An 18,544-nucleotide genomic window follows, 5' to 3' on the forward strand; every position below is an offset into this window, starting at 1 on the left:
TTCCCATTCACCATATGCCTAATCCAGCTGTCTATCTGACCACCAAAGTCTGAGTAAGTGTTTTGCCAGTCAGCCTTTGGCTAGAGAAGCATCCTGCAGGGCAAATCTGTATTTGAGCTTGTATTTTTTGAGTTTCGGACAATCCCCAGTAGACACTTCTAGTAGGCATTCCCCATGTTATCAGGGTAGCCTGAGAAGAACGTCTATTGAGAACCTTTATAATGTGAGGCATCCCATGTCCTATGCAAAAACAGTTTTTTGTCCATATAGCAGTGCAGCCAGTTGTGTGTTCAGGGTACAACTTGTGCAGTTTGACTGATGTCAAGGTATTTTCTGTGAAGGTAATTGAATTGGACAAGCTTGACTCTAGCATTGCTGTATATCATTTGTATCTGTATGCACACCTTTGCCAATTATTTATCTATGATGGGCTCCAGGCTACTTCCCATCTTACGTAGGCACTTATGTTCTCTCTTACCCCTTTGTCCCTCTTGAGCGCGACATAGATATTAGATAGCAAGTGTCTCCACAAGGCCATGTCAAATAAGTTGTTAGCATTTACAACACTGGTCGCACCTTTAGGAAGCCACTCCATAACTCCCTAGTAGCTTATGCTAATTTTGCATGCTGTGAAAATTGTTCTTTTACATTAAATGGTACTTAGGGGTCTGCAAACCATCATAAGCCTGCCATGTGAGTATCGGTTCCCAACTGACTACTGTTTCCAGACTTTGCTCGCTGGTATCGGTAGAATGGCAATTTTCTGGGAATATGTGCCCCCATCTTTAGCAACTCCTTCAGGACCACTCAATTATGAATGCCCTTAAGCAGCTCTGTTTCCCAGCTGGATCAGTAATCTAACCTATGTATCACTTGCTGTAACTGTGTACCATGCATAATAGCTCCATGTCCTGCAGACCCTGTACACCCCTGTCCCATAACTGTTTCTCATTGTTATATTGAGCACCAGGACCATTTTCTCCAGCGTGGTAAGGTGTTCCAAAAGGCTATGGACTCCTTCAGACCCATCACCACCTGCCCCATATTGCATCTGTATTGCACTTGTAGGTCACGTGCCACCTTAATGTCTAAATATCTAAAGTGCACTGGTTACCTTAAAATGTCTAAGACTGGAAGCAATCCAGACTCTTGCCCAGCAAGCCACAGCAAGGGGAACCTACTGGTCTTTGCCTGATTCACTGTCAGCCTGGATATCTTCCCAAAGTCTAGTAGCACCGGCATCAGAAGTAGGACAGACTCCATCAGGTTTCGTAGCTAGACCAGTATGTCGACTACCTACATTAACGCCACATACTTGGTGTCACCTTTCTTCATGCTGCAAGCTCTTAACTCAAGTTGCAGCATGTGACACAGTCTCTCCATTGCCAGGGTAAAGAGGATGGGGGATAAGTAGACACCCATGTCTAGTTTATCTTCTTTGGACCAATTCTTTTGAATTACTACGCAATTGCTTACCCTGCTCTGGGCTCACCGTACAAACTGTTGATGTACCCCAAAAAGTCTGGTTTGAAACACATCCTAGAAAGTGCAGGTTATTCCACCTTGATCTCCCTTTGACACCCTCCACTTTCTCAGAAAGGTATTGGCCACGGTCGAAGAAGCACAAACCTTCTTCTGCTACTTTTGAGTAGATTCACGTCTATGGAGATTTATTTGTTCCAGAGCTGTCCGTAGTCACCACAGCTTCCAGTGCTAGAGCCTGTGAGTATTCTTATGCTGCTCTCTGGCAAGAGGCTGAGTCCCATATCTCTGGGCTGACCCATCACCAGATATCCTAAAGGGTATTGATCAATTTTGTTGTTTTTGGATGGGTTACCTATGGTTCAGCTGCTACAGTATCTGGTGTCGCAGACCTCGAATGTCTTACCTGTAATTGTTGATAGAGCTCCTTACCGTCCGTCTACTAACCGGGCATTGTAGATACACCAGGTTACATTGCCTCTTAGCGGTCTTCGCTATCAGGTTGCACTGTTGCTCCTTGTTTTGCACTTCCAGTCAGTGATTCTGCCACTCTATGCTTGTCCCTCCTGGGGAAAGGGCGGCCGGTCAATTTTGAAAGTAGAGGGGCGCAAGGCGCTCTTGTACTCACCGTTTTCAGCTTGGTCATGGACACAGTGTTTCTCCCAGAAGTGTCTCTCGGGCCCAGATGCATCTCGTTGAGGGAAGGAGGGAAATAGGAATCCAGGCGCACAGACCGAAGGAAGCAATGCTGGATATCCCGCCTCCTATTCTCATAGGCTGACAGTAACATGGGTCAGCCAGACACAGAAGGAGGCTGGATCCTAGAAGGATGTGATGAGCCATGTCATAGATCCGGTCGAGCCGAGTATTTGACCAAAGTCCTGGCAAAACTGCTGCTGTAAGTAGCGCCTGCTTGGCCTCACCAGTGCTTCACAGACACACACACTGCACATGCGGGATTTGGGTGGTATTGATGTGGAACACCTCGCATGCGCAGCGTGTGTTTGTACACGGCTGTGCTGCACTGCTACCAGAATGGACAGTGTAAGTGCTGCAGCCTCAGACCAGTCCAATCTCCTTCTCTGTCCTCCGAGACTGGTGGTACTCCGCCCCCTACGCCCTCATGCAGGAACCGCCAACTTCCCTCACTTTCCTTTCAGCTCCCAATTGTCTCATGCACAAGCTTGCCTCTCCATCTGTTCCTGTAACTTGGACCCCAGCACATCCTTAGCACAGCAACCGCACACAAGGCACCTGAGGTCCCATGTACATCAACGTGTAGGGCAAACAATTGGTTGCCCCCCTTTTATTTCGAGGTGCATGGGGCCATCGTTAACTTGTCCCACAAGCATTTCCAGGCCTTCGGGTGCATCTGGGGTGCCTACTGGCTGGTGGCAAAACCTACAGATCACAGCAACTGTGTTTGATCCGAGAGGGTTCTTTCTTTTCCGGTGTGCCTCCATCCCGGTTATTGTTTCTCATCCATACTTTGGGCCCAAATCTCCTCTTGCTGCACCATCCCCAATTCCAAGCGTCTTCCCATCCACACAGTCTAGCCACTTCCTCCTACCTCGATCGAGCTTTGCCGCTGCTGCCATTATATGTAGGACAAGGTCACCACTTCTTGCATGCCATGTCTTAATTTCTGGGACTGCCACAGCAACTTCGGGGTGTTCCTGCTCCTCAGACCTATTTCCTCATCTGCCGTCCTCCACACTTTTCTGCTGATCTCTAGCAACTCAGTCAAATGACTTGCTGCCAAGCATACGCCAGATAGTTTTGGTGGCCAACGTATGCAGCTAGTTTTCTTCAGTTTGGATCAACTCCTCCAAGTGTACAAAACCCTGCACCTTAAACCTTTGTTACATTCCGTAATTCAGAGGAGGTTCAGGGCTCTAATATAGAACGTTTGCTCGAACCTCTTGCCTGGTCACACGTTTTTTTTTAGTTTTTAATCTTATGAGACTTTCACATCTTAAACTACTAAGGTTGCATTGTAGCTGCTGGACAAAAACGTCCTCATCCATCCTGCTTGTCACCAGTATGTTAGTCTGCCCCCTTAACGAACGCCAGAACTTCAAAAAAGAGTAGAGATTATGTCTAAATGTTTACATAGAATGAAGTCTCAGTACATCTATACTAAGTTATAAGGCTGTTTTTCTCTATGGCATGTCGTTGGTTGTTTAAACAGTCTCTAAACTAGACCTAATGTTGCATCCTGTTCACGTACTGCTGTCTGGCAAGTATCTAAATAGTACTACTGTCCAGTACTACTGCTAGGACGTTACATCGGACATTTCTGCCATAACACGAGCTACACCTTGACAAAGGTAATGCACACCTTAAAAAAAAAAAAAAAAAAAAAAACAACTTGGGACTTTGTCTTGGATGTATGCTGCAGCCCCTACTAAAGTGAGGGGAAAAAAGTCGTTATGTCCAAATCACAGAATTCAGGAGTCCACAAAAACAAGATGGATTTCTAAAACATAAAAAATTCTAAATGTAGTGTACTATTACAATTGTAGTTTTAAAAAGGAAGGGGTGTGATTTCGTCTACACCATTACTTAGGAACCGAGACATATCCTCTCATAGGCAGTGTTAAAGCCGTGCGGTCTTCTCTCCATGAGCTCTTGGTGATCCGTATGGTTTTGTATGGCGAACTCTGATTGCTCTGTGCTTCGAGGTACATATCCAGTCTAAATACAGAAGGGCTGGATCCAAGCCAGATTTTCAGGAAAAACTATCGAGTATGATATGAAATTGAATTATATTTACATCCACTGCATTTATTTTGCATGGACAACCTAAAAGTCTGGCATGAAGAGACCTGCCTTCACTATAGAGATATCCCCGCTTTAAAGGATGGAATTCTCTATTTATTCTACAACATCTATTCTGCCATAAAAAAATCGAGATGGACTGTGCCCGGTTGTGTACGTAGGTTAAAGGTCACCTCTCATAACAGTATTAATGGAATCCTCTACATGATAAATTTCATCTGAAAAATAGATGTTTGTAAGCTGGTAAAAAGTAATTTCTGGACTTTCCTTGCCGGCTTGATGTTTGTTTGATGTCCACAGCCAATTTTAGTGCAGAGCATATACAAATTTGGAAAACACTTGCAAGTTATCAGATTGTAATGTTTTGTGAATAATACATCAATGTAGTATTTTTTTAATTACATTTTTAGTTTTATATAGTGCGAACTAGACCAGAGACATTGATATCAGAGCGCTTTACCTGAGCACCAGTATGTGTAAAACTATGTAAGCAGCAAAAGTACAGAAAATATATGCAGAAAACAAGGCAATCGGGCATGTTATTAGTTATGAAGGTCAAGCTGAGAAGTTTAGAAGTCTGTTGCCATAGATGAACTGAGTGCACCTATAGAATCTAGTAAATTGTATTTCATTTGCATAACAAATAAGAGATTATATGCAAGAGTCCAAAACACTGAGGTTCTTGATAAGCTCTCACAGCATTTGTGTGAAGGAAGTTTAGGTATATATAAAATCCTAAATTGCTTGGACAAATACATATAATTATGTTTTCAATAGCAAAGTCCTAAATGCAGCTTTTAAAATAAAATGCGCTAAGGTGTTTTACTCCTATGAATCCTGAGGTGTAAAAGGCAGAACTATAGTGAGAAACAAAGATTAAGCATTCTCACATTTTTGTTTTTGGTATCTGAATGATTGCAGATATACTTAATGGAGTAGTGTAAAGTTAACTGTAAATATGCAAAACATAAGCATAAATTATAAATCTGAAATCACCAGTAAGATATCCACATGGTAACTTATGAAACTCTCTGTATATGGATGTATGTAAGGTGCTTTGTGCATTCCAAATGTAAATAATGTGTTTCTGTCATTGTGCTATAGATCAACGCTAAAACGAATAGTGCCACCCCCGCTACCTCCCAAGGTAAGCTCTGCAACTACCTAGATGGTTGAAGATGTTTAATTCAATGGCTAGATGAAAAATATTGTTAAGGAATATTCTTTCTCATATATTGAATTCCTAATAGATGTGCAAGTCACAAGCTTAGAATTATGCTAAGATCATTCTTCTGTGACTGATAAATGGAATGCCCTTAAATTGAGTCTGGTAGTACTGTTTACAGTGCCCTGGAATAGTAGAACTGTGGTAATAAGCACTAACCACCTAACCATTTGCATTATATACAAGCTTTTCTTGTCTTGCCTGAATGTTTTGTTTAAATGTATATGTTTTGTGACTATGTAGGACGCAGGACTATGTCCTACCTAATTGTTGTTTGTTAAGAATCTTACTTGACCATTTATTAAAATTTACTGTCTGGCTGGACAGCAGTAATATAGTACTGATTCTAGTCTATATTGATTGCACACCTATTTTAGCTCCTTAACAAGGACCACTGTTTACTCAAGGTCCTGGAGATCTTCCAGCATCTGTGACGACAGCGAGAGATTCAAAGCCGTGGATTTTGTGATGTTAACTTTAATCCCGGAAGCCTTCGCAAAGGAGTCCAGCTCCACCAAAAAGGCTCCCAGAGCAGTCGTCGGACCGCCTGGGTGACCAGAACATCATCCGCATACAGGCTTATGGTATGTGTATCACCGCCGAAGCGGATGCCTGTGATTTGTGGGTGGTCCCTGACTCTCTGCGCCATTTGTTCCACGTAGAGGGCGAAGAGCAGGGCCGACAGAGGGCACCCCTGCCGCATGCCTCTGCTGATGAGGAATGGGGTTGAAGTGTTCCTGTGTACCCTCCCCGTCGCTGAGGGGGAGCGATAACAATTAAGGATGTGTGTCCTCATCTTTTCCCCCAGGTCAATGTGGATCATTGCTTGCTCTAGGTAGGGCCAGTGGACACGATCAAAGGCCTTTTCGGCATCTACAGTAAGACGCATATAATCCCCTGGGATTCGGGACGCCTTCTCTATGAGGTGCATAACTCTCTTCGTGTTGTTGCTAGTCTGCCTTTGAGGGATAAAACTGGCTTGATCGGTGTTTATGATCCCCGGCATATAAGGTGCTAGTCGTGCCGCCAGGATCCCGGTGTGCAGCTTCAGGTCGATGTTCAAACAGGAGATAGGCCTATAGGCCCAGCAGCTCGTCTTGTCTTTCCCTGTGTTAGGGATAACTGCAATTGCAGCCTCTGACATGGATGGAGGGATCACCCCTGGGGATGCGAAAGAGTCAAAAAGCCGAGTGAGAAGGGAAGCAAGCATGGAGCAGAATTGTTTGTAAAAGGCTGCAGTGTAGCCACCTGGGCCGGGGGGATTTAGCTAGTTTCAAGCTGGAGATAGCTGCTATGACTTCTTCTGGTCGTATATCCCTCTCTATATGTTTCGCCTGTTCTGGGGTCAATGTGGGAAAGTGAGCCTGAGTCAGATATGCGTCTATGTCCTCCATCACCAGGTGTTGCTCGTCGTAAAGATGAGCATATAAAGTGCGAAATGTCTCGGCAATAGCCGCATCGTCCGTAAGCCTTATTTTCCTGGACTCCCTCGCGCTGTCGAGCCTCCCGGAGTTTGTGTACTAACAGTCACCTGCATTTGTCTCCCCCATACATAAAAGGAGTGGCGCAACGCAGCATATTCCGCCTTATCACGGTCGATGGCCACCAGCTGCGACCGAACCGCAGTCAATTGACGCCAGGTGCGTGGCCCCAGTACGTCGATGTATTTTTCCAATTTGCTCACTTTCTGTGTAAGGTCCTCTCACTTTCGCTGGCGCTCTGCATTGTCTGCTGAGGATATGGCGATTATTTTGCCCCTGATGACCGCCTTCAGGGCTTCCCACCTAGTGGACATGGGTGTATCAGGGTTGCCATTGTGTAGTAAGTAGTCGTCAAGTGTACGCTGTATCTGGGTGACTATGCGCAGTGGAGGACGGTGTCGCCCAGGCTCCATGGCCGTTGGGTCGGTGGAACTTCCAGGGTAGCTACTACTGGAGCATGATCAAACAATGCTGCGACCAGGATGTCTGTGATCACCAGGGTTACTTGCTGTATGCAAGTATTATTTCCACCGACAAATTCAGTCAGGGAGGCACTAGTATGGCCTTCACTGAATGTTTCGTTGATACAGTTTGATGCTTTGAACAGAATGAAAGCCATGCTTTTACAGAAAACCGTGCCACTGACCTCCGCTCGAGAAACCTTTGAACTTCAAGTTGCAAGGACCTCGACTGAGATACAGGCGCTAATTAGAACAAACTGCCCCCTACATTTCGAAGAAATGGTGGGACGTATCTTTAACATGTCTGATACGAGTGGCATTTTTCACCTATTTAAGACCATAGGGTCCGGATTCCTTAGCACTTTTCCAGACTATCCTCTGAGTTATTCCTAACTTCATACACCCCGTGTTCTGAAGCATTTTTGGGGGTCTATCTCTGATCCTGCTCGCTGTAGCTGGAATCCTGTTTATCGTCTACCTGCTGCGCAGTGGACGGACCATCCGCCAGCGAGATTGCGAAGGCTCTCCTGGAAAAACATCACTGTGAGCGCATGGTACAGCATCTCGGTGCACCTCACCTACAAAAACTAAGTGCTTCTTGGTTCTTATCCTTCAGACCAGTCTTTGAGGACTGCATCGTACCTGTCTTCCGATGCTCGTTCTGCGGAGGCGAATGCGAGTTGGACATCTGTCTTACACCACTGAGGGAGACGCCAGCTGACTTAGACTCCAGGCTGGAACCTTTGTGGTCCCATGCACAACTCTGTCCCCAGCATATTCCTATCTTTACGCATGCCTTCCTTGAGGAGCCGCAGGTGCCTTTCATGTCTGACTTAAATTTCAGCTCCAGCATTGACAACAAGGTTTCGAATCCGGTACCGGAAGCCTGCACACCAGCTACTGGCAACGAGGAGTTACATCTATGCACACTTGACGTGCTATGCGAGGTATTGCAATGTTTGTCCCCTGCTGTAGCAGGGAGCGATAATGTTATGTCTCCCAGCCAGGACTTCTAGTCTGAATCTGGCTCATCGTGTCCTGGGTACGAATTTGGAACTTTTCCTTCCCTTTCATTTTTTCTCAAAAGACTCCTTTTCAAATTGACACTTTCTATCTCAAAACATGGCCTTCTAAGTACGCTTACAGTAGTTCAACTAGTGTGATCAAACTCGTTAAGAACTGTGATTTGCGGAACTTTATAACAATGTCAAACACTACCAAAGAACATTTTTAAACTGTTTTTAAATAATTTTTTTACGTTTTTAGAAACATTTTAAAATGACTACTTGATAATTGTATGCACTGACACGGTTATAAATGTGTATTTCAACAATGTGTATTAATATTGTTAAGTATAAGGTGGAGTAGGTGTTATATTTCATATCGGTACCCTAATATAGGTCCAGGGAACATCGTATACTTTCCCTACATCAGCTCCCATTATTTCATATGAACGATCCTTAAAAGGACATAACTCCAAATAAGGACAGAATGCCGTATAGGGACATCACGCCTAATAAGGACTGCAGCCTTTTATCGACTAAACCTTTCACCTAGTTCCATGCCGAGGGTGGGTTTTTCCCAATCGATATTGCTAAGACGTCATCCTTGGCGCATATGAATAATTGATGAGTACACACTCCAGGAGTTATACTTCACCTCTCCCATCGACGCACAAGGTTTAATCCCCAACGTCATCCTCATACTGAACGATGGGTAACACACGTATATAGACTAAATACAGCACCTCTTGCTATCAGAAAGCAGGAGGGAACCGAGACTTCAAGACCGACACACTGACCAGAGACGCTGCAGCTCCGGCATGCCATCACTCCAGCTGACAGTGGTCTGACGATCCCTTGCGGAGTGTCCAGCTCAAGTCCAGGACGAAGTCCCACACTCTCACTATTCAGGTATGGGTTTCTGACTAAAGCCTATTGGGATTCTTGGCTCTTAGACTCTTAGGCTCTGTAGCCAGGGCCGGCTGTAGGGTGGTGCGGCCGGTGCCACGCTTGGGTGGGGCGCTTATAGCACACATGGTTTGGAGCGTGCATGGTGCCTGCCTGCTCTCGCATCTTTCTGTCCTTGAACTTAGAGGCTGTGTGGGAGTGCTCACGCCACTCCTCACACCAGAAGAAATATGAGAGCAGCAGCAGTTTGTTATTTAAAAAGACGAGCAGCTTGCTAGTCTTTCTTTTGGTGCCCAGCAGGGCTGGCAAATCCTGTGCGGAAGAGGGCCAGAGATGTCATAGGCCTATCATGAGAGCAGGAGACCCTTGTGGTTCCACAATTACCATGGCACGGTGGCTTTTTTTGTCATGAGAGAAAAGATCAGGGGAGCCACAGCTGTCAGTAAAATAACTTTGAAAAGAGTTTATTCTCTGCAATATGTTCAAGTCATTCACTTTGCTCTCTAAAACTCTGATCTTTTTTTCAGTATTGTAATAACTCTGAAGGTAATCCAAGGCAGCGGTGCTGTCCCTATTTAGGATGTCGTTATTTTTCATCTTCTACAATGTTTGCGTTTTATACGTGTGTTTTTGTGTTTTTTTCGTGTAGCAAATGACTCTTCTATCGCGCATAAGCTGAATTGAGTCACTTCTAGGTGTCTACGTGATTTCAGGGTATGACTTGAAGGAGGTACGTGTTCCTCACAGTGTGTGTCAGTAGATCATAAAGGTTACAGACTACATGCTCTACCAATCATTGGCATCTTGTGTACTTGCGTGTTGATAGTAATGACTAATTTATGTGAAAGTGGGTGATGGAGGAACACAGTTGTGGAAATTAGGACTGAGCAAGAACGAAAAGAAAATTCTGTGCTTCTAGATGAGAGAGAGAGAGAGAGAGAGAGAGAGAGAGAGAGACAGAGAGAGACAGAGAGACAGAGAGAGAAAATGAATACAAATGTGTGAGGGTATGGTGAAGAGAATGTAATGCAAGGAAGTAAATGCAAAAGGTCTGAGTGAAAACCATGCTGGAGATTTGTGAGAGGATTTCAGAAAGATGCGAGGAATACGACGGTCTACGCGTATAGCAGAATGAGAGAATGCAGAGGAAAATGGTACAGAAGGAAGAACTGGAGTAAATTATTCACTCCAAAGCTACTCCTATCACAGAACTTGGAAATGTTAAATTCACAGTCTCATATTTTGGGAATTGATGCATTTTAAATTCTAATTGTTCACATGGCGTTATTTGTTTATTTGATATGGTTAATAAGCACTGGCAAAGCCAATAGGACTGGTATGCTTTAGGCACATGTACGTTGTTCTGTCATCTAACAGGATGCAGTTAAAGAAATCTCAGTGAGGCATACAATAATTTCCAAGTTTACTTCAAATATTCACACAGTTAAACAGGCCTCACCTTTTGAAACAGATTCCTTGTTAGGTTTCTTTTGCCACGGTCTTTTTGGAGACTCTTCCCCCCCCCCCCCCCCCCCCCCCATTAACCCTGTTCCATCCCACTCAAAAACTGAATGTGGGATGGAAAAGGGGCATGCTGGATCCATCGACATGCATCTTTAAAAGAAGCATTTACTTTTACATTTCTCACTGTGCTGTGTGCAGGGAAGGGCCCTACTAGTGGTAAGCACTGACAGTAAATACAGCCTGCCATTGAAATGTGATTCTATGCTGTCTTATATTAAAGTCTTTAACTTTTCAAATGAAAAACTCTGATCTGGTTCTCGTCAAAGATTGTAAGAACCCTTAAAGTAATTCAAGACAGCCACGTAGTCCTCTTTTACATTTCAGTCATTTTAGATCATGTTGCATGGTATGCTCTCCTAACCTGTAATAGTATTTCCTTTTCTCTGATGAGTTTCTGTAGTTTTGGTTTTCATGTAATATGAGCCTTGTAAAATGTGACTTTAAATTGTGAATGAATATTGAAGATGGTACCTGATTTAGAGCTTTGGAGCTGAGACTGAATCCAGTGTATGTCGTTGGTAGTGCTTGTCACTGGGTCAGAAAAGTATCCACATTACATGATCATCTATTCCTTAGCCTCTTTGCAACTAGAGAGAGAGAGAGACGGAATTGGTTATATATGGTCCAGCGGGTACCCCCTTTCCTGAGTGTTCCCTCCTCATCCCTCACTCCATCATCCATCCCATGTCCACTTCCCTCCCAGTTAGGGAGATCAGCTGGACCACATGCCTACTGCACAGCTGACCGCTCTGGAGACAGAATAATGGTCACATATGGGCCAAGTGAAATTGTGAGTCTATGGAAATTATGCGGGTACACAGCTGTGAAAGCACAGTAAGCACCAAAGAAAGAAATGCATAGTTTGATGTGTGGGTAGAGGGGGCGCCAACAGTGGTTGTCGCACAGGGCGCCACCATCTCTAAAGCTGGCCCTGTCTGTAGCACCTACTCACATGCTAGGTACACTTAGGTGCATCTAGTCAGGCATCTTGGGAGTACGCACTTTATTTTATAAATGCATTTCATGTTTTATGTATGTGTCCATTACTATTGAAAAATGGTAGAACAATACTATTCCTATTTATTCACTGTACTGCTGGTTCTATATCTCTGCTACTGTGTTACAGTTGTAACAGCGCACTTATTTTACATGAGAAGAACTACGGTACAATAAATTCTTATTGTAAAAACGCTCAACTGTTTCTTCTCTGTTTCTCTCTGAGAACAAAAACAAGCATGCACAAGTGACTGGGTGAAAAGTAGTATATTGTTTCCACGAGTCTGAGGTTATTGTGTTCTAAGGTTGCCAAAAACTAATCTCTCTGATAACAGGAGATTCTAGTGGCACTGCGAACTAGCTAATCCAAACCATAGGCTAACATATGCGGCGGGGGTGTACGGAGTCAGTCTGTCACCAAACCCAGAGTATATGTTATCCGTAAACAGTGTAGGTCCTGCATGACAGGGTACTATTAGGACTGCACTACACCAGGGGCGTGCAGCAGTGTACAGCTTTATTTTAAAGAAGCAAATAACGAACTTGGTAAAACAGGCAATCCAAAATGCCGGTGTTTTACAAACTCTTGAAGAACGGCACAACAATTTTTAAAGTTTTTAAGAATGCAGTCTCCAAGTTATATTTTGCTTTGGAAATATTTTAAAGTGTACCCTTGTTGCAGCTCCCCGACGGTGCGGCTTGCATCTACTGGATCCCCTGTCTGGTGGTGTGGCCGTTGGACAAGATGGCGGGCACTGTCTTGCGGCCTCCACTAGCTCCGGACCGTACTGTGAAAGGCCACAGTGCGAAAGGCTGCGGGCCAAGGCTCCACTCCTCCACCTGCCTCGGCACCGCTAAAGAGACCGCGGCGCAGCTCACCAGTGCCAACTTCACTCACAGCGGTCCCTTCTGTGCTCTGTCGTGTGTCCTCGCAGGGCCGTCGGAGCTAGGCACGGCAGGCCGCGGATCCGCACACGGCCGCATGGCCATGCACGCGATATGTTCCAGCACTTGCCGCCGTCCAACAGGGGAATCCCAGGGTGCTCCCGAGAGGCGCTCTGTTCAGTCATCAATTGTAGCTCGTTTCGGGGCTCTAGACGGCCAGGGACCAGTGCTTCCTCGGGCGGCCGGCGGGAGAGACAGGGAGATGCGTACTACCTTGCCGCCATCTTGGCCACGCCCCCTTGGTCGCCTTCTTTAAACATGTTCAAAGCAGCAAAAATAAAATACAGATTATATTGCATGTTTAAAATCCATTTTATTCAAACTAAATGTTCAAGATTGGACAGTAAAAAACTGAAATTTCAAGTGCTCAGAAGTTCTTTTGTTTGACGCAGAGCACTCTGCAGCAACTGGCAGCCACGAGGTCCTTAAAAGCCAAATACGATATGTAAAGCCATGCGAGAGTAGGGGAACAATGGAAGAGCAAGTGGGGGGGAATCAGGTGGAAGCAAGGGGTAAAATAAAAGTAAAGCCAGAGGGTAAAAGGAAGTTACAAGCAGTACACATGTAGGGGTGGGCAGAACAGGCAGGGTTTTACTCTGCGAAATTCCATGGAGTTACATAAAAACTCCACAAGATTCCACGGAGTTCCGCAAGTAGGCGTAATTCGGCACATCGAGCTGCTTCTGCCACGCTGTAAGAACAGCACAAATAGCACCATGCAGTGCGCCAGAGGGCACTGCTTCCCTCTGCCGCTCGAGTAGATTTTCTGCTTAAGCAGCAGCTTTCTCAACCTCTCACATTGAGAAATCTCATCGGGAGGCGTTCTATCACCCTAAAATCACGCTAGGGGACTCAAACTTAAAGTTCACCAGAAAAAAGCTTCCCACTCTGTAATTGGCGGAGTTTTACTGGAACTCTGCGTCCCAAGTGGAATGTAGTGTGTTCAAAACTCGCGGACCCCGCTGGTGGAATGGAATTATTTGCCCACTCCTATAGACGAGAGTGAGCAACACAGGGCGCTGGGGTGGAATGGAAGGAGAATTACATGAGCGAGAGAGCAGCCCACAAATGAGAGTGCAACACAGACTAGGGGGAGAAGCACATGGGACGAAGAGCAGCACATGAGTGGGAGAACAACATGGACTGAAGCAGGTATAGCAAGTAGAAGGTGTTTGGGAAAAGCACATGAGGAAGAGAGTTGGAAATCGCATGTAGTGCTTAACCATAAAAAGCAGTTAAAAAATGCAAGTTACCCAACCAAAGAGACTATGCTCCAGGGGAGGCACACATGCTAGACGGATAAGGTGGGAATAAGAGAAGCCATTGAATAAGAAGCAAACAAATTAGAGTAACAATAAAACCAATGGTAAGTAATGGGTAGGTTCTAAGCACAATGTGAGTTCTTGGTAAGCCCACCAAAGGTCTTTTGCAACTTGACAGCTTGGGCTCCATGGTTTGCCCCGGTCTAAAAAGGCTACACAAATCATTGATATTCACTACCACTTATTAGAGACTTGTAGCATTGAATGCTGTTTCTTTAATATATTTATTTTGTATGTTTACAATTGCTCAATCTGTGCATATATTTCCTATATATATTTGCAACATTTTCAGCAACACTGAAGTGATTTTAACATGTCCACAATGTATGTTCAAAGTGTTCAATATAAATCAGTTTGATCAAGCAAATTGACATGGTGTCTCTAAGATCAGTTGTACCTGAAGTTCATGGAACCTCTTTTTCTTTTTTAACACCATGGCAATTTCTACAGAATTTTGATTACTTTGAAAGGCTTGCTTTAAAGGCAATGGAAAATTCTTCAAGAGACTTGACTTTCAAGTGCACTATTAAATTTGAATAGGGCAATTCAAATCATCCACCATTGAACTGTGCGGCTATGTGCCTGGACATCAAGCAGTTTCACAGAACAATGTGAAACTGAGATGTAGAATGTTGAGGCCTTACCACTTGAGTGCTATAAAGGTGCTACACCCTTTAGGTGTGTGTTGCTGATCATCATTTTACTGCTCATCATCAGGCATATACTTTTCAAATACTGACCGCACCTTGCTTTGATAGCTCTATTACTGTTACACAGTGTGTTCTAGTTACGATTTTACAACCACTTCATGGATTAAATCTTGACTGCTCGACATACCTCCTCCTTGCGTGTCAAGTGTGCAATGGAATAGCTTGGTTAACCTTTTGGCTTTCACTGCTACCTGGCGTCCTGGGGTATCCAAGTTAATGTAAGAATCTGATCATGGATCCTACCTAGTAACCACACTGACACCGTAGCTACATAAAGGCCCCTCACAGATATTCCATCTTCCTGCACATTGCTGATCTTCCAACCACGTTCCTTCTTCCCCTAATTAAATTTCTGGTTGTTTACCATGCATTAGTTTTATCTTTGCCCTAACCTTGGTGGAGTGAGAAAATTAGCCTAAACGTAGTTTGCCACTCTGGCTCAACTGTACATATATGAAGCTACTGCATTAATGTCTGTAGTATTATGCTAACAGATATCCAGGTTGCGTTGAATGGGTGAATTGCTGAAACTTTGCCTGTGATGCCTGGCGATACAAAATGAGGAATGTATGTTATGCTTTGCTTATTACTGTTCTGTTTTTGCTTCAAACTATAATCGGGCACAAACCTGAATAAAAGCAATGCTTTTCTAAATTTTGATTTTGTTTCAGCCATTGAGGATAAACAGTTGTCCTGAAGAACGCTCCGGAGATGAAGGGGAGATTCAAACAATAAAACGTATTCAGAATTCAGACAACAAACATCCACCAATTCATAGAACACAAAGTATTCCAGGTTCTGTGCAACAAGTTGAACCTTTGTCTTCCACTCTGACTAACAGTGTCAGCAGTCCCGGATTGCTATCTTCCAGATACTGTGAAATTGGTAAGGAACTGATTTGAATCTAAAATATTAAGTAACCTAATTTGTGCTTCTGTTAATTGCTGAGTGTTAATCTTAACTAAAATGTTCTGGAACACATTAAGTGCACATTGAAGAAAAAAAATGCAAAACATATTCATAAAACCACCCTTCCATCTACACACACATTGCATGCTCCTGTATTTTCACATTCAACCTGCTACATTTACAAATGTTCAACCCTCTTGGTCAGCTCGCCTACAAATATGAGTGTCTTGAAATGAATAATTGCCAAAAACTTTATAAAATAGCATCTTGAATAATGAAGTAACATATCTACTGTGTCATTTCAGAGTCAGAATTATTTGGTCTTAAGACGATGCACAGTTGCAGATGTGTGAAATTATATGTTCTTTGAGTGGTGGCTCACTGAGAGATGATAATAGGAATGCAGTGCAAAACCAACTCTATGCCAACACCTTAAAAAGATAGCAAGCATATGATCGCCTTAAACTTAATATCTGGATGATTAGATGAGAGATTTGAGAAGAGCTTAATACATTTGATCCATGTTGGGTCACAATAACAAAGTATAAAACTGTAACTGTCTGTCCTGAAACTCTTTCAAAATGTTCTGTTCTAGCACACTTCAGGATTACAATTTCACATATTGTAATTAAGAAAGCTTATTTAAGTAACTTGAGCCGCCACTGTAAACTGTACATTAATGTATTTGCCCAGTTACTCTCTCTTAAAAGACCCATTAATCTGTCCCCTACGTTTTCGTATACAAGTGAACTGATAGGGTTGGAATGTGTTTAAGCACACATCAAGAAAGCAGGATGAATATTGAAATCGGTGACGATGGATCACTGCTGTGTATGTATGCAAGTGTGTTCCTAGAAATCTTTTCTGAATACATTTCCAAATATTTAAATGCTGATTACTAAATTATGTATGCGTGTGTTTTTGATTTTATTTATTTTTATTTGGCAATGCGATCTTCCAAAAAATGAGCTGTGGTTATGATGTGACTAATGACTTAAAGTGAAGATTTGAAGCCCCTTGATGTAGTTGGTAGTCAATGAGATGGGTATGACTACCCTCACATCCACTCAGCCTTCTGAACACCAGTATCTTTGCCTTACTGATTGAATCCTGATTATCCTCTCAAATTGAGCTGCTTGGTTGGTTTTTGGTTCATTTTCTGTCCCTTTATGCTGGGATCCTCAGTATCTTGTCTGCCCCTCTCAACACTTCCTGGATTCTTTTATACTCAACCAATAGTCTTCAAACACATTTAGCTATTTAATTTTAACACCCCATTCTTTGATCTTCCTTCTTTTACTAGAGAGTTTTTACCATAGTCATTTGTTAACTTTGTGCTTGGGTTACAGGAAAGAGATTATATTCTGGCTCTTCTGCAGTATTGCAAGCACCTTTTCATAGTTAATATGGGTGTTCATTTTATTTCATGAGCCTCAACCTAGGACTTTGCCTGAAATGCCCATTGACCCACCCTGATGTTGCCACATAATCTCAAGAGTTCCCCCTCTCACCCCCCTCCGTATCTTAAAATCTTGGTTTGATCCAAGACATGTTGATGCCTCAGAAACCTTCTTAGCTTAATACTTCTGTAAAGCTGGTACTGCACAGACTGGTAACAGTTATCCAGGAAATGCCTTAACCGGTACCTGTTATCCAAATCCACCAGTAATATCAGAGTATGAAGTACTTCAAAGCTCATAGTTATTCCTTGTAAATTGTGTGAGTGCCACAGTTCTACTAAAGTGCTCGACAGTATTACTGGGACCAGGATGCCTCACTATGCTCAAGAAGATTCCCACCTCTTCGAACCTGGCACCGGAAAAAAATTCTGGGGTCCCATGAAAACACAAAAGCACTAGTATGGCAAGTGGTTGGCTTCTATTTGACTCCCTAAAGATCACTTGAAGACCACCGAAGACCAAAGGATGACGTGCCTGAAACCAAGTTTAAACAAGCATTTGCAATGCAATAGGTCTAGCATTTACGAGAGTTTAAGCTATTGACATTGTAAATGACAATGCCTTTTATTTATGCTTCAAAACCATAAATAAAATGCATTGTCATTTACAATGCCAATAGCTCAAACTCTTGTAAATGTGAGACCTACTGCATTGCAATGCTTGTTTTCACTCGCTATGATTGCCTCTAAGCCCCGCCTCCTCATGCAAAGGTGGGAAGGTACCAATAGAGGAGGCAAGCGCAGACTGGCTGAGGGGAGGGAGTGGGCAGCGAAGAAGCCAAAAGTTTATTTAAAAAAAAAAAAAGAAAAGCGCCTTGTCCCTGAAGCGGGTGCTGCGCTCATTACTAAAGTAAAAAAAATGAAACCGAGCGCGGTGTCTTCGAAGCGGGCTCAGAATGCAAATACAACAAAAAGCAGCCACCATTGTCCCCATTAGTTTCCATAAACAAAATAGTGCTCACCCACTAGATAAAGCCGACCGTGTACCAAGCCAAGTGAAAGGTCCAGTCGTTATAGGCGGTAACAAATGGAGACAAGCCGGTACTAAGGAGGGACTAACAAGCCTCATAATCAGTCGGAAGCCAGCGTTTACGAAAGACAATGACGGAAAGCCAATGACAAATATGGGCGAGCTGCTAGTGCATACCCTAATACAGCATACCTTGCAAAGCGAGCAGTGCATGCGCGCTTCCGCTAGGCTCGACCTAAAAAGACAGGGCAACTACCAGGAGCAGACACTTCGGGTTCTCATAGCTTTCTTTTTTGATCTTTAATGATTCATTTATATGCGTTCTCTTCAATAGCAGGCTTTGCCACAGATTCATATGATTCGTTGTGT

General features: G+C 43.6%; 1 protein-coding gene across 2 annotated transcripts in view; it reads left to right on the forward strand.

The window, feature by feature from the left end:
• Positions 1-18,544, forward strand: part of MAP4K5 (mitogen-activated protein kinase kinase kinase kinase 5) — a 525,125-nt gene that overhangs the window by 288,348 nt on the left and 218,233 nt on the right. For both annotated transcript variants that reach the window (XM_085626992.1, XM_085626993.1), the window contains 2 exons: positions 5,368-5,410; positions 15,509-15,722. In XM_085626992.1, the coding sequence (XP_085483118.1) occupies positions 5,368-5,410; positions 15,509-15,722 (257 nt within the window). The remainder of the gene's footprint in view (positions 1-5,367; positions 5,411-15,508; positions 15,723-18,544) is intronic.

Source organism: Triturus cristatus, chromosome 9 (assembly GCF_964204655.1).
Source record: "Triturus cristatus chromosome 9, aTriCri1.1, whole genome shotgun sequence".
Taxonomy (NCBI): domain Eukaryota; kingdom Metazoa; phylum Chordata; class Amphibia; order Caudata; family Salamandridae; genus Triturus; species Triturus cristatus.